This window comes from Solea solea, chromosome 19 (genome assembly GCF_958295425.1).
Source record: "Solea solea chromosome 19, fSolSol10.1, whole genome shotgun sequence".
NCBI classification, from domain to species: Eukaryota; Metazoa; Chordata; class Actinopteri; order Pleuronectiformes; family Soleidae; genus Solea; species Solea solea.
This window is the reverse complement of record NC_081152.1, coordinates 16,324,589-16,342,425: the sequence shown is the minus strand read 5'-3', so window position 1 is coordinate 16,342,425 and position 17,837 is coordinate 16,324,589. Positions and strand designations below refer to the sequence as shown.

The 17,837-nt window shown below is 37.3% G+C and overlaps 1 protein-coding gene across 2 annotated transcripts in view; it reads right to left on the bottom strand.

Moving 5' to 3' along the window:
• Positions 1 to 8,754: 8,754 nt before the first annotated feature.
• Positions 8,755 to 17,837, bottom strand: part of LOC131445906 (poly [ADP-ribose] polymerase tankyrase-1) — an 82,842-nt gene continuing 73,759 nt past the window's right edge. For both annotated transcript variants that reach the window (XM_058616657.1, XM_058616658.1), the window contains 6 exons: positions 17,231 to 17,328; positions 15,903 to 15,977; positions 15,628 to 15,733; positions 14,614 to 14,800; positions 13,921 to 14,077; positions 8,755 to 13,291 (listed from right to left, as the gene is read on the bottom strand). In XM_058616657.1, the coding sequence (XP_058472640.1) occupies positions 13,205 to 13,291; positions 13,921 to 14,077; positions 14,614 to 14,800; positions 15,628 to 15,733; positions 15,903 to 15,977; positions 17,231 to 17,328 (710 nt within the window). In that variant the 3' untranslated portion in view covers positions 8,755 to 13,204. The remainder of the gene's footprint in view (positions 13,292 to 13,920; positions 14,078 to 14,613; positions 14,801 to 15,627; positions 15,734 to 15,902; positions 15,978 to 17,230; positions 17,329 to 17,837) is intronic.

Genomic DNA, 17,837 nt, shown 5'->3' with positions numbered 1-17,837 from the left:
GACGACATACTATACTATGACATTTTTGTCACATTTTGGACGACATACTATACTATGACTTTTTTGTCACATTTTGGACGACATACTATACTATGACATTTTTGTCACATTTTGGACGACATACTATACTATGACATTTTTTCTTCACATTTTGGACGACATACTATACTATGACTTTTTTGTCACATTTTGGACGACATACTATACTATGACATTTTTTGTCACATTTTGGACGACATACTATACTATGACATTTTTGTCACATTTTGGACGACATACTATACTATGACTTTTTTGTCACATTTTGGACGACATACTATACTATGACTTTTTTGTCACATTTTGGACGACATACTATACTATGACTTTTTTGTCACATTTTGGACGACATACTAACCTATGACTTTTTTGTCACATTTTGGACGACATACTATACTATGACTTTTTTGTCACATTTTGGACGACATACTATACTATGACATTTTTGTCACATTTTGGACGACATACTATACTATGACATTTTTGTCACATTTTGGACGACATACTATACTATGACATTTTTGTCACATTTTGGACGACATACTATACTATGACTTTTTTGTCACATTTTGGACGACATACTATACTATGACTATTTTTAAGACATTTTGGACGACATACTATACGATGACTTTTTTGGGTGATTTTGGACGACATACTATACTATGACTTATTTGGGTGATTTTGGACGACATACTTTACTATGACTTATTTGGGTGATTTTGGACGACATACTATACTATGTCTTTTTTGTCACATTTTGGACGACATACTATACTATGACATTTTTTGTCACATTTAGGACGACATACTATACTATGACATTTTTGTCACATTTTGGACGACATACTATACTATGTCTTTTTTGTCACATTTTGGACGACATACTATACTATGACTTTTTTGTCACATTTTGGACGACATACTATACTATGTCTTTTTTGTCACATTTTGGACGACATACTATACTATGACTTTTTTTTCATAATTTGGACGACATACTATACTATGACTTATTTGGGTGATTTTGGACGACATACTATACTATGACTTATTTGGGTGATTTTGGACGACATACTTTACTATGACTTATTTGGGGGATTTTGGACGACATACTATACTATGTCTTTTTTGTCACATTTTGGACGACATACTATACTATGACTTTTTTGTCACATTTTGGACGACATACTATACTATGACTTTTTTGTCACATTTTGGACGACATACTATACTATGACATTTTTGTCACATTTTGGACGACATACTATACTATGACTTTTTTGTCACATTTTGGACGACATACTATACTATGACTTTTTTGTCACATTTTGGACGACATACTAACCTATGACATTTTTGTCACATTTTGGACGACATACTATACTATGACTTTTTTGTCACATTTTGGACGACATACTATACTATGACTTTTTTGTCACATTTTGGACGACATACTATACTATGACTTTTTTGTCACATTTTGGACGACATACTATACTATGACTTATTTGTCACATTTTGGACGACATACTATACTATGACTTTTTTGTCACATTTTGGACGACATACTAACCTATGACTTTTTTGTCACATTTTGGACGACATACTATACTATGACTTATTTGTCACATTTTGGACGACATACTATACTATGACTTTTTTGTCACATTTTGGACGACATACTAACCTATGACTTTTTTGTCACATTTTGGACGACATACTATACTATGACTTTTTTGTCACATTTTGGACGACATACTTAACCTATGACTTTTTTGTCACATTTTGGACGACATACTATACTATGACATTTTTGTCACATTTTGGACGACATACTATACTATGACATTTTTTGTCACATTTTGGACGACATACTATACTATGACGGGCCACACGGTGGTGTAGTGGTTAGCACTCTCGCCTTGCAGCGAGAAGACCCGGGTTCAAGCCCCGGTTGGAACAAGGGCCTTTCTGCATGGAGTTTGCATGTTCTCCCCGTGTGTGCGTGGGTTCTCTCCGGGTTCTCCGGCTTCCTCCCACAGTCCAAAAACATGCAATGTGGGGATAGGTAAATTGGACACTCCAAATTGACCATAGGAGTGAATGTGAGAGTGAATGGTTGTTTGTCTCTATCTGTGTGTGTGGCCCTGCGATGGACTGGCGAACTGTCCAGGGTGTACCCCGCCTATCGCCCGATGTAGCTGAGATTGGCACAGCACCCCCCGCGACCCTCTGGTTGAGGATAAAGCGGTAGATGATGACTGACTATACTATGACATTTTTGTCACATTTTGGACGACATACTATACTATGACTTTTTTGTCACATTTTGGACGACATACTATACTATGACATTTTTGTCACATTTTGGACGACATACTATACTATGACTTTTTTGTCACATTTTGGACGACATACTATACTATGACATTTTTTGTCACATTTTGGACGACATACTATACTATGACTTTTTTGTCACATTTTGGACGACATACTATACTATGACATTTTTTGTCACATTTTGGACGACATACTATACTATGACATTTTTGTCACATTTTGGACGACATACTATACTATGACTTTTTTGTCACATTTTGGACGACATACTATACTATGACTTTTTTGTCACATTTTGGACGACATACTAACCTATGACTTTTTTGTCACATTTTGGACGACATACTATACTATGACTTTTTTGTCACATTTTGGACGACATACTATACTATGACATTTTTGTCACATTTTGGACGACATACTATACTATGACTTTTTTGTCACATTTTGGACGACATACTATACTATGACTTTTTTGTCACATTTTGGACGACATACTATACTATGACTTTTTTGTCACATTTTGGACGACATACTAACCTATGATTTTTTTGTCACATTTTGGACGACATACTATACTATGACATTTTTGTCACATTTTGGACGACATACTATACTATGACATTTTTGTCACATTTTGGACGACATACTATACTATGACTTTTTTGTCACATTTTGGACGACATACTATACTATGACTATTTTTAAGACATTTTGGACGACATACTATACGATGACTTTTTTGGGTGATTTTGGACGACATACTATACTATGACTTATTTGGGTGATTTTGGACGACATACTTTACTATGACTTATTTGGGTGATTTTGGACGACATACTATACTATGTCTTTTTTGTCACATTTTGGACGACATACTATACTATGACATTTTTTGTCACATTTTGGACGACATACTATACTATGACATTTTTGTCACATTTTGGACGACATACTATACTATGTCTTTTTTGTCACATTTTGGACGACATACTATACTATGACTTTTTTGTCACATTTTGGACGACATACTATACTATGTCTTTTTTGTCACATTTTGGACGACATACTATACTATGACTTTTTTTTCATAATTTGGACGACATACTATACTATGACTTATTTGGGTGATTTTGGACGACATACTATACTATGACTTATTTGGGTGATTTTGGACGACATACTTTACTATGACTTATTTGGGGGATTTTGGACGACATACTATACTATGTCTTTTTTGTCACATTTTGGACGACATACTATACTATGACTTTTTTGTCACATTTTGGACGACATACTATACTATGACTTTTTTGTCACATTTTGGACGACATACTAACCTATGACATTTTTGTCACATTTTGGACGACATACTATACTATGACTTTTTTGTCACATTTTGGACGACATACTATACTATGACTTTTTTGTCACATTTTGGACGACATACTAACCTATGACATTTTTGTCACATTTTGGACGACATACTATACTATGACTTTTTTGTCACATTTTGGACGACATACTATACTATGACTTTTTTGTCACATTTTGGACGACATACTATACTATGACTTTTTTGTCACATTTTGGACGACATACTATACTATGACTTATTTGTCACATTTTGGACGACATACTATACTATGACTTTTTTGTCACATTTTGGACGACATACTAACCTATGACTTTTTTGTCACATTTTGTACGACATACTATACTATGACTTTTTTGTCACATTTTGGACGACATACTAACCTATGACTTTTTTGTCACATTTTGGACGACATACTATACTATGACATTTTTGTCACATTTTGGACGACATACTATACTATGACATTTTTTGTCACATTTTGGACGACATACTATACTATGACATTTTTGTCACATTTTGGACGACATACTATACTATGACTTTTTTGTCACATTTTGGACGACATACTATACTATGACTTTTTTGTCACATTTTGGACGACATACTATACTATGACTTTTTTGTCACATTTTGGACGACATACTAACCTATGACATTTTTGTCACATTTTGGACGACATACTATACTATGACTTTTTTGTCACATTTTGGACAACATACTATACTATGACATTTTTGTCACATTTTGGACGACATACTATACTATGACTTTTTTGTCACATTTTGGACGACATACTATACTATGACATTTTTGTCACATTTTGGACGACATATTATACTATGACTTTTTTGTCACATTTTGGACGACATACTAACCTATGACTTTTTTGTCACATTTTGGACGACATACTATACTATGACATTTTTGTCACATTTTGGACGACATACTATACTATGACATTTTTGTCACATTTTGGACGACATACTATACTATGACTTTTTTGTCACATTTTGGACGACATACTATACTATGACTATTTTTAAGACATTTTGGACGACATACTATACGATGACTTTTTTGGGTGATTTTGGACGACATACTATACTATGACTTATTTGGGTGATTTTGGACGACATACTTTACTATGACTTATTTGGGTGATTTTGGACGACATACTATACTATGTCTTTTTTGTCACATTTTGGACGACATACTATACTATGACTTTTTTGTCACATTTTGGACGACATACTATACTATGTCTTTTTTGTCACATTTTGGACGACATACTATACTATGACTTTTTTTTCATAATTTGGACGACATACTATACTATGTCTTTTTTGTCACATTTTGGACGACATACTATACTATGACTTATTTGGGTGATTTTGGACGACATACTTTACTATGACTTATTTGGGTGATTTTGGACGACATACTATACTATGTCTTTTTTGTCACATTTTGGACGACATACTATACTATGACTTTTTTGTCACATTTTGGACGACATACTATACTATGACTTTTTTTTCATAATTTGGACGACATACTATACTATGAGTTTTTTGTCACATTTTGGACGACATACTAAACTAGGATTTTTTTGGGTGATTTTGGACGACATACTATATTATAAAAATTTTGTCACATTTTGGACGACAAACTATACTATGACTTTTTTGGGGTGATTTTGGACGACATACTATACTATGACTTTTTGGGTAATTTTGGACGACATACTATACTATGACTTTTTTGGGTAATTTTGGACGACATACTATACTATGACTTTTTTGGGTAATTTTGGACGACATACTAACCTATGACTTTTTTTTGGGTGATTTTGTACGACATACTATACTATGACTTTTTGGGGTGATTTTGGAAGACATACTATGGGGTCGGTGGGCATAACATGAAAGGTTGGTTTCCACTCCCAGGTCTCAAGCAGCCACAAAGCGAAGAGGTAGATGACAAAAATTATATTTATTATAGACTATTTACACTGTTTACAAAACGAACGAAAATACTGTAGCTTCAGGGTGGACCAAGGCCAAAACAACAAACAAAGCGTTTCTTAAGTATCAAACAAAACCCTACTCCTATGCAAAACCAAAACAAAATTCTAATCTTTATAAGCTAACATAAACAGGAGAAAACAGGATCAAAAGAAATGGTAGCCCACCCCTACTACGCACAAGATTACTCATAACAAGTAGGTTTGAACAAAAGGGGCTGGTTGAGGCGAGGGAAAGAGGGAGAGCGCTGGCTGTCCCTGGTTCAAATATCATGGATCCTCCTGAAGAGCCAATCCTCTCCATGGGCGGGGTCAGCAGCCACCAATCCGGGACGTCAACTCTCCTGAGGACAATTAGCACACAGAATTGGCAAGCAGACAGGCTCCCTTATCGGTGCAGCCGTAACATTTTTTTGGAAAATTTTGGACAACAAACTAACCTATGACTTTTTTGTCAAATTTTGGACGACATGCTTAAGTATGACATTTTTGTAAAATTTTGGACGACATACTAACCTATGACTTTTGTGTCAAATTGTGGACGACAGACTCACTTATTTGTCATAACAAAGTATGACTTTTTTGTCAAATTTTGGGCAACATACTACACTGTGATTTCATGTTAAATTTTCACTATTTTTTCGTCAAATTTGGCGCCCCTATCTCGTACGCCATGCGACATTTTATAAAACTTTCAGCAACTTAAGCTCGTCAACTTGTCCACAGTGACCTTGCCAGGTTTGAAGGTGATCGCCCAAAAGCTGTAGGAGTTGTTCAAATAACAAAGGTAGTATTGTCTGCCGTCACAAGGGGGCACTGTTTCGGAAATTGAATATTTTCATACAGACGTCTGGGCCAGACTATCATCGATCCTAGCAAGTTTGGTCACGTTTGGACCAGGATTCGCGAAGTTGAGACAGTTTGTTTTTTTGTCGAAAAAATTCTACTTTGCATTGTTGCCATGGCAACACGTAAAAAATTGTACCCAACATCAGATGACCCAACATCAGATGACCCAACATCAGATGACCTAATAGGAGTTTTTTGCGTCAGTTTTTAGCTCCGCCCACTTTCATTTTTTGATGCACATTCCCTGAACCACTAATATACGTAATTTTTCACCAGGTCTGATTCGGTTGCAAAAATTGGTGAGTTTGGGATATGTTCAGGGCCTCAAAAACGCGATTTACTTTGAGGAATAATAATAATAATAATAATAAGAATAACTAAAAAGAGAATATTTTCACATTTTAAAAGTTTTAATTATTCAAAATCAACAACACTCATAAATGGCAAATTAATTAAGACGTAATTCATGAATTAGTTATGAAGTAATGAAGTAATAATGAACTAATGTACCCAACATTGAAGGTTTCTTTTAATTGTGGTAGTAATTGCACTTTAGTCATGTCACAAAAAAATGTTCCACAAAAATGATCAAATAATTATACACACATTTTTGTTTATGAATCAGAAGACAATGTCCTGCTTTCTCTTCATGCCATTTATCTGAAACAATATACTGATAAAATGAACTCTTTCGGGGTGAAATGAGACAGGTTTTTTTTCTCACTTTGATTAGCGCTCTCCTTGTCTGCAGATATCGATGATCCTGCTGTTTCTCACGTCGTCAGTGTTTGGGCCCTGGTGAATCTCATCTCAGAAGTTTCTGAGCATAAATTGTCTTCGCTGCGAAACGATTTCACACTCGTAGCCCGTTTATCTCTTGGCACAAACAGAAGATCAATAGAACACAACAGGGAAACAGGTTGTACTGAAGATGCTTAACGGCCTTCTCTAATGTCAGATGGGAAAATAAATGCCCTTTTTTATGTCAACATAAAAAGCCTTTGCTCGGCCGCTAAATGCAATAAATGAAGATGGTTTGTCGCTGGACAGTTAATGAGTGAAGTGTGACTTAAATGTAACTGTTAAAAGCTACATCCTCAATCATTTAAAACACTCATTTAGTATATGTAAATGGTGACTGTTAATAGTGTCTTAAATTAACAATAGCTGCAAGCAGCATTGTGCGGGCCCTTGTAGGTGACTAAAGGACTACACTTGACTTAGTTTTCATGTGCTGATGATTTCTGGTCGGGTCTCAAAATTATTCATTATATTATATCAATATTATTATTGATTATTCACCCACATTTTCAGTTACACAAGACAATGACGAAAAGAAAAGCAAACAACTTCAAGATGAATAGCTGGTTGTGTTTGACATTGAAAAGCACATGGATGTTCAGATCTTTGTAAACTATCTTTGTAAAACACTTAAAAACTAAGACTCTTTCTTAATGTTTGTCAAATAGCTTTGTCCACCAGACATTGACTTGAAGGCATGACGTTTTTTCATGACATACTATTTCAGTATTTCTGATTTTCCTCCAAGTACCACCAGAGGAAGCTCATGTACCACAGTTTAAGAACCATGGAACTAGTCAACTTAACTGGAAGTCGATGCTTCTGTAAACTTCTGCCTATTTCCCTGTAGAATTAATCATCTCAATCAATAGTTTTCGGGTCTTTTTCAGTCGACCGTGACGTCAGTTTTGTAAATTATTATTCACATTTAGTGGGAAATGGAAAAAAAAAACACAGCACATGAGTGGACACTGGGTGAGTGACAGCTGGTCACTTATTTCTGTATGTTTTTTGTATATTTATATCGTGATGTGTGCATCGTTCCATATCAAAACAAACACTTTTTTTTTAAATGATGTCAAAAATCATCATAAATACGATTATTTTAATGTATTTTCTTAAATAAAGTTGACTTTTGGCGTGTTTTTCCTTATAGGCTACTGTAGAAACATGGTGACACAAGATGGCTGCCCTCTGTTAATCAAGATTTTCTTCTTAAGGTCAGTAAACCTGCTCAGAGAAAAAAACTGCGTCAAAAACATCCAGATGTAAGAGAGTAAAAGTTACTTAGTGACCACAAGACTTCAAGTACAACAAAACAGATGCTTTAAGTTGTTTTATTAAGGTTTTTTTTTGTTTTCTGTACAAGTGTGAGGAGTTTCAGTTCCACATTAGCTCTGTACAACCATCTGTACAACAACAGGTCAAATGTAACAGGTGAGAAAATGTAGAAGGCAGGTCACAATGTGACACAAACAAACCTGCTCACACTCTTATTCACAAAAAGATGACCCTCCTCCCCCCGCCTGACCTCTGACCCCTCAACACACACATGAGTAGAGTAGAGAAGAGACCGAGTGGCTGAAACACGTTTCAATTTCATCACATACAAAAAAAAAATGAAATTAGTGACAAACAAGAAAAGTAAACAGAAAATCATCCGTAAAAAGAGCCCATCGGGTGTTAGTTTATATACAGTGTAGTTTTTAAAATGTAAATTTAAACGATAATGCACCGCTGACCTCAGCGACGATGACGCAAGAGGTTTTTTCAAACTAAGTCCAAAAGACTTAGACTTCAATAAACAGAGAAAAGTTTTCAAACTCCACAATCTGACTGTTGTAAATTGAGCTTTCATCGTTCTGTTAAATGCCATTAAAAACATAAATTACACGGGGAAACGCCGCATGGACACACTGTGTCCCCGAGCTGCAACTCTTTCACTTTTTCCCTTTGAAAATGTCTCATTATTACAATATAATTTCAAGCTTATTAGCTTTTTTTTTTTTTTTACACCCCCTCCCTCAATTCTGCTTTAGTCATCAGTTGTTGTTCTGTCTAATTATTCATTTCATTTCCCAGTTATTAATTCATTTCCTCTTCATTTCTCCCTCCCAAAAAGGAATCACTTGCTACTTTGTTGACAAGCGAAGGGAGCAGAAATAATTGTTATCGTTTTTGTCGTTAATGGAATGAAATATTAAATCTGCAGCGTGGGCTGCAGAGCTGAGAGGGAGGAGGAGGAAGAGGAGGAGGAGGAAGAGGGGAAAAAAAAGGCAGACGGCTTTGAAAAACAGTTTATATAATCGCTAATTTTAGCAGATATTTAGAGCGGACGGACAACTTTTGTTCACTTAAGGCTCGGGTTCAAAGTGTTAAACAGTTTGTTTGAACCCGTGTCGACTTCATTTCACCCTCCGAAGTGCAGGGTGAAAAGAAATTAAAAAGTCAAAGCAGCTTCGCCAATCTCTAGTCTGTTACCCCCCCCCCCCTCACTCTCGTTAATCTAAGCACAATCATGTCACGAGTTTCCAGATGAATTAAAGGCAATGTCTTTTTTTTAAATATATATATATATATATATATATATATATATAAATAAACTTTTTAAGGCCACTTTCTTCTCCGTTTCGCCTGCACTTTTCAAGGAATTTTCATTCAACCTTTCAACGCTCTTTAAAACAGTAAAAGAAATGAAATGCGTACGTGGTCCCGTGTAAGTTTTACAGTGTTGTTAATTAAAAAAAACAAAAAACAAAAAAAAACAATAATCATAAATAAAAATAAACTAGTAACGGAAAAGAAAAACATGGTCAGAGTAGTTAAAATCATCAGCTGAAGCTTTTACATACCACAGTGCTTTCTGCCGTCTGTCGTACATGATTCCTACAGATATATATCTATATATATACATATATAGATATATATCTATATCTCTTCATATAAAAGGAAACGTTTATGTACAACAGATGAGTTTTGCCCACTTCAGTCGAGCTGCAGGTTTCTGGTTAAGTAAATATCTCACTTCACATTTTTCTTAAAAGATGAATGTAAACTGAATGGAATAAAGTCGGCGAGAGAAAATAAAGACAAATCAAATAAAAACAGAAATAAATAGTAGTGTATGTGTATATATCGATATAGAGATAACTCAATACTGCAGCTCCTCCGTTGCGCCACTAGGGGGCATCAACGTTTCGAGAGGAGAAGGAAAGGCAGCTTTACAAGATGAAAAACACAAGGTGTAACAGATTCATGTGGAAGAGAAGAGAAATGTGAATGTTTGAGCTGCACTGAGGAGGCGAGGATTACGATTACAATAATAACACAATACATATCTTTATCAATCATTTCTTGTAACTACATAAGTCTGGTCCCTGGTTCTGGTTCTGGATTTGGTGTGGTTTTTCTTTTCCCTATGAGCTGACCTGAAACAAGCAGCGACCACCAGAGTTAGAGTTGAACCTTTGTTCACATTCTTTGTTGTAAAGTTAGAGCTGCAACGACAAATTTAAGTACATTTAATTCAGATATTAAATCAAACTGCAACTGTACTGATGATTCATTTGAGGGTTTAAAGACACAGTATGTAACATTTGTGTATAAAAAAAATATCTACAGAAAATGAAGCTAATGCTATATATTTCACTGAATATTAACGTTCGAGTCTTTAAATCCGCTTTATCGTAACCCGCCATGTTAAACGCCAGAGTGGGGAAGAAAACGTCCGGTAGTAACTAGTTAGTGAGTTTACCTCTCACTAATCAATCACAACTAGTTAATGCTGTGTACCGCGTGTTCAGGGGAAGCAAACGAGACAACAGATCCCATGATTTCTTCGCTGCTTCCTGATGTCATTAAACAAGGAGTGCCCTCTAGTGGCAGAAACGATTCACTGTGCGTAAATAAGTGCCCCTTTCAAAATAAAAGCATAACTCGCTTAGACTCGATAAGTAACTGAATGCTGAGTTTAAACTGCAAATTATAATGCAACTCATGTTTTGGGATGGAGGACCACACGGTGAAGGAGTGGCTAGCACTGTTGCCTCACAGCAAGTAGGTCACCGGTTTGAATCCCAGTTTTGTGTGGAGTTTGCATGTTGGTTTTCCTCAGGGTCCCAGGTGTGAATGTGAGAGTTAAAGGTCGTCTGGCTCTGTGTGTTGACCCTGCGGTGAACTGGTGACCTGTCCTAAGTGAACTCTACTGTTCACCCTGTGTCAGCTGAGACTGACTCCAGCCTCCCAAGACCCTCATGTGGTGGATAAAGAGGCAGAAAATTGATGAATGAATGAATGTTTTTGGACCACTGCTCCCTGACCTGAGCTCACTCATCTCAGACCTGAGGCAGTGTCTCCATCTCTGGTACTCTCGACTGTCGAGGTTTAAATGGTGTGATTTCCTTTCTCGTATCCAGAAAAGGTGTCGTCTCTCTCTCTCAGAACCCGTGACTGTTCCAGAACCGGTCCACGTTGCTACATATCACACGTTGCGAGGCTGTAAACGGAGAGAGCAGGTGCGGTCGTTCGCGCTCGAGGCTGAAAGGTCACTGACAACAACCCCTGCCTACTGTACCATTTTAAAAGTGAACACTTATGGTTTCTCTGGTTATTTGAGGACAACACCATTTCGATGTCTGGGGGAAAAACAAATTCTCTGACATTGTGCGGACGAAACAACTAAAATGGCAAATTGAAATAATAATCTTCAGATTAATCTATAATGAAATGAGTGATTAGTTGCAGCCCTAACGTGTATATGGACAGAAATCTTCCGTGAAGCATTAATTTAAGGCTCTGCGTGGTGTGTTGAGGAAAGGATGGCTTGATCGACAGGTGCCTGAGTTGATCACACTCGGCTGCTGTGGTTTGCTGCTTGCTTGCTTATGTCCATGTTTGTCGTCACATGTTTGGTTATGAGTTGACTGTAAAAATGGTCCTGGTAGTGAACTGTAGTGGAAAAGTCCACAGTCAGCAGTGGATTGTCACTGTGGGTCTCCTGTTTATTTTTCTGCTTACTGACTCATTTGTCCACAGAAAATCTCTTTTACTTCTTCTCGCTCAGGCTCATTACATTGTTCCCTGTGTGTTTGCAGAGGACAGGACGTGAACACACACTCACACACGAGTGTTCTGTTGTTGTTGTTGTTTGTGTGTAGATGAAAATGTGAGAAGCTGGAGGAGAAAATGCTGGATTTCTATTCTCTCTCTCTCGCTCTGACAACTGCTGTTTCTGGAAGCAGCCTAGGGGTGTTGCGTTGTTGTGCTGCTGTCGATGATGCACAAAGCCAAAAGAGGACACGACATCAAGACAACACATTAAAATCTGGGAGTAGAAAACACACGCACGCACGCGCGAGCACTGAAAAGTCGGGGCTGCTGTTGTTTTTTTGCTTTGGACTGTGGTCCGGGTTGTAACTGCTCTCCTTAATTGTTTTAAAGATCAAGCCACAAGCCGGCAAATTTAAAATTAAGCTTACTGGATCACTTCCAGACACATTGATCCAGCCGTTTGCATTTTCTCCCGCAAAAAAATAGATCCAATTAATTAGACAAACTAAACTGTATGGATTTTTTTTTTGCTCTGGATTCTGCATGTTTCATACCCCAAAATCTCAAAGACACCCCATCGTCTCGTCTTTCTCCGTACACACGGGTCCAACTCTTTCCTGGGATTTTCCACTGGCCGTCGCGTCTTGTGTTCTGTGGAGGCTTTGATACAAACACCCGCTCGTCCAGTTTTAGTCCTCTTTAAGTCCACAACAGTCTGTACCTTAGGACTTCTGCTCCGCCGTGGCAGCAGGTACGGCCACAGTCTCCGGCTTCACTATCTGGTATGTGATCAAGTATTCTGGGTAAGCCTGGAAAACAAAAACAAGATTTGAAGTGTTGAAATTATGGAACACAGATGTTGAACAATTTGAAACTGTATAATCATATAATCAGAATTTAGCCACAACATTCTCTGCGTTTCTCAGTATAATGGTGTTTAGATCTCGTGCCACCCGGCGAGACAATGGACATAGTCTTCCAGGTTCTTCCTGAAGTAAAAATAGATTGAATGGCCACCAGGGGGTGACACAGCAAGTACTCCGCTTGAATGGAAGTCTACAGGAAAATGAGCGTTCCTTTTACTTGATTTATCACATTAGTTAACATCTTCCTGAGGAGTTAACGGTCTCAATCACTAGTTTCATCTCCTCTTCAAGAGGACATATTATCAGTAGGAAAACAGATGATGGAGCTCGGCACATGAGTGGACACCAGAAAGTGATTCACAGCTGGTACGAGCCTAGTTGCAGGTAATGGCTACTGAATTCTGGTTGCAAAATATCAACGTGGCGTCGGCCTGAATGCAAAATGGGAGTCACGACCGGTTGCTACTTGGTCAAGACAGACGGAGGCTGTATATTGTATATATTTGTATATTGTATATTTATTTATTTGTTGTTTGTTGTTTGTTGTCCGAGTGCGTGCGTGCTTCACTGACCTGTTCCCCTCTGTAGATGACGTACTCCGCATACGCCAGTCCGTTAACGCTGGGTCGACCGATGACAGAGTGATGTCCAGGAGGTGCGTGTGCCATTTTCATGGCACTGAACTGAAGAAAGGACTTGCCCAGCGTCACTCTGCAGAACAGCATCTGCCTGTAAACACAGAGACAGAGAGACAGAGACAGAGACAGAGACAGAGACAGAGAGAGAGAGAGAGAGAGCAGGAAACACGGAGCAGTGAGTGGACCTTCAGATAGTTTTCATTGTCTGAGTGGTAAAAAGTAAAAAGTAGCAAGAAGACTCTTTATCGCTGTGATGTTTTGATGCTCGAACTTTATCAGGCAAAGTATTTTTGTAAATAAGAAACCATCTTAAGTAGGTTATGACTGCAAGTGTGTGAGTCATCACCAGTGACATCAAAGTAAAGCTTTAATCACATAATTAATGTCAAGTATTAAACATGTTTATCAATATATAAGCGATAAAAATAAAATACTAAGCCTATAAAAAAAAGCTTTTTATTTCCAAAAATTGTTGCCTGAGGAAGGTCTAGCACGGAAACGTTGCAGCAATAAAAGTTTCAGACAGTAAACAAGAGTCTGGATCAACTTTGTTTTAATCTTTAAACTCATAATAATAATAATAATAATAATAATAATAATGATAATAATAATAATACAACGCCTCACCTGTGACACACGTAACAGGAGCGGTCTTTGTGTGTGGGACACCCTGTGCCTCCGCCAATGCCGTACACGTACTGATTGCTTTTTGAGGAGTTCTCTGCAAAATAGATGCCGGCGCCAAACATTCCGCCGATGTATGCGTGGCGTTCGTCGAAGCCCTTATGGATGATGGCGTTGATGAAAGGAGAACCTGGCAAAAAAACAAATCATAAAATAAACCCGATTTTCAGAGCACTACAGTGTTTAAAGTTAAAAGCAGCAGTGGGCTGCTGTCCTGAGAGTCGTGTCCTCAGTGAAAAAGGGCACGCGGATGATTAATGCGGTTTGTTCCGAGCATACGCTCAGACTGCGAGAAAGGGGAAACATTTGCAGCGTGACGCAGAGTTTATCTCAGAACACGGGAACAACCGAATCTTGAGGCAGAACAGCGAGCTGCGCTCCGCTCCTGTCAACTAAGAGGAAGTGACTGAAGCTGCAGGGGAGATGTGAAAAGTTAATGAGGAGGAAAACTACTGTCACCGTCCTGGACAAATTATACTTAGCACCGCGACAGGAGACTCCAACCTGGAATTAATCAGATGGTGCAGTATTTTTTAAGTCAGAAAACACATCACATTTGCCCCATGCAAAACTGATTCTTTAAATCTGAATACATACATACATATATATGCATCTATGTATGTATATATATATATATATATATATATATATATATATACATGTACACAGCTGTAAATGCAATTTTTGTCTCATCAAGGCTTCCATTACACTACATTTACAGCTGTGATGATAATAAGTAACTTGGTTTAATACGGTCTATACAAAACGAAGAGATCATATACACGATCATATTTAGATATACTGATATAAAATGGTGACGGTGTTGGGAGTAAAGTTGATAGGATGAGGGAGCCCTAACTTGATTTTATCACATTTATGTTCACGCTGATCAACGCACGGCGAAACAAACGCAAAAACCAATTGGTCTCAAATTGGTCAGAAAGTCAAAGTACTTACCGTGAAAGAGCATGCGCTCGTTGTGGTGGTTGTGATTCTCGTCCGCGATCTCCTTTTGCCTGTGCGAGTATCTCTCCCGCAGCTTCTTATTCACCACTTTCTGAATCTGCAGGGAGGGAAAATATTTATGTCACGTCTGCTGAGGAATTTACAATTAAAATCAATTCACGAAAGTCAAACAGGACACCATGTTCAGAATTGACAAACGGTTGTAGCTTTAATGAGGATCCAGATCTTTATTTGTGGCCATTAAAGGAGGAAACTGACTCACACACCTTAATGATGTTGTACCGGCTGAAGACTCCGCCTGCGTTGCCTCCATCGCGGTGTTCTCTGATCGTGCTCTGCAGCTGAGGAGAGGAGAGAAGAAGAAAAAACACAGTCAGGAGAAAATCGAACGTACGCACGCACACACACGCATGCAAAGCTTTTAAAAGATTATGTGAGTGATTCGAGCAGCTCTCTGAACAACAAAGACTGACTCATTTTTTTTTTTACCTCCGGAGCTCAGAGAAAAATGAGCAGAGAGATTACCAGTGACCACCTCGCCGAAAAGCCACCAGTCATTTTCAATTTGTCTTTCTCTAAATTCTATAAAGTTATCTGATGTTTCAGGTGTTAGAGACATATGCACTTAATAATAATTTAAAAAAAAAACTATAATGAGATTTGAATACGGAAGATAAAGTGATGCCTGTGGCTAAGTTGAATCAAGGCAATAAGGCAAAAAGTAGATCAGTGATGAAGTTTTGCTGTAATGTTGGAAAAAAAGGCAATTATTTCATTCTCCTAATGACTGACAACCGTTAAATAAATGAAATTTTGATAAACATAGGCAAAATTTGGTTAACCTATATGTTCTTGTATCAGAGTGACATGTTTTTAGTGGCTTTAGTGACTTCTTGTCCTTGTCTCCTCCTATCCAATGTTTTTAAGCCAGTAATTCAGTGTGAGCTACAGGATACTTGAATTTCCCCAAGAGGATGAACAAGTTTGTCTATCTATGTCATTTTTAAGATATTAAGAAAAACTGAAAAACTGAAAAACTAATTTGAAAAATTATAATAAGTTATTATTATTATCACAATTAAGGGCCAACATTACATGGGGCATACATTTTAAAATGCATTAATCACACGTAGTGTGTCTAAATGTTCATTGGGTAAACACAAAGCAACTTTTGGGAAAAAGACTGGATCAAACACTTAAAAATAAACGCTGCTTCTGTTTGTCATAAACTCACTCTCTGCCTGTATCATTTTAAACTGTTTGCATAATTACGTTAAAACTGCAGCCTGGTTCTTCATCTTTAAATTAATAATACACAGCCTTAAACAGAAAGGGCCACTAAACTGAACTGGTGCTGCTGAAAATGATTTTTCTAAAGATTATGTTTTGTGAAATTATGAAATAAATCTAAAAATCCTGTCTATAAAGTATCCTGCATTTGTTTGATTTGTTTGACAGAGCTACGACTGGTAACAGTTGCTTTGAAGTATCCTTCAGTGAGACTAACATGGAGCTGAGACGCGGTGTGTGTCCTCCTCAGCCAGATGTTTAAAAATATGACACAACTTTAGTGTGAGCGCGTGTGTTTACGTACTTCCTCCTCCACAGACTGGAACTCCTTGTCGTCGGGCGCCAGGTCGATCAGCACGGTGCCCTGACTGGAGCAGTGGAACGTCAGGTACGGGTTTCCACCTACAAACACGCATGTAAATCAGTTTCACGCAGTAAAAACCATGTCTGGATTTGTTATGTATGTTAGTACGTTATGTTTCTGTATTTTCCATCAAAGATTTTTCACACATTAACAGATTTACTTAATATCACATTCTTACATAATCAGGATAACTTAAATCGTGAAGCTCAAACATTTCAAAATGTTTATTTTGAGGTTAACTATTAATTGAATACAATTAAGCTGATTATGAGGTGTCAATTAAAGATGAGAAATGTATTTGATCCCATGCTGGGGTAATTAAAGAAAAATCAACAAACGGTAAAATTAGAAACAACATATTAGGATTTATACCATGCACTAGGGCTGGGCAGTAATTCAATAACAACACATATCACTTCATCATTTTCTTTTATATAAATTAAACAAGCGCTCAGTATATCGATATCATGTGAATAAAAGGTTTGTTGTTTTCAGTCCCTAAAGTATTTCCGAACCACAACGAACACAATTAACTCAGGAGCAGAAC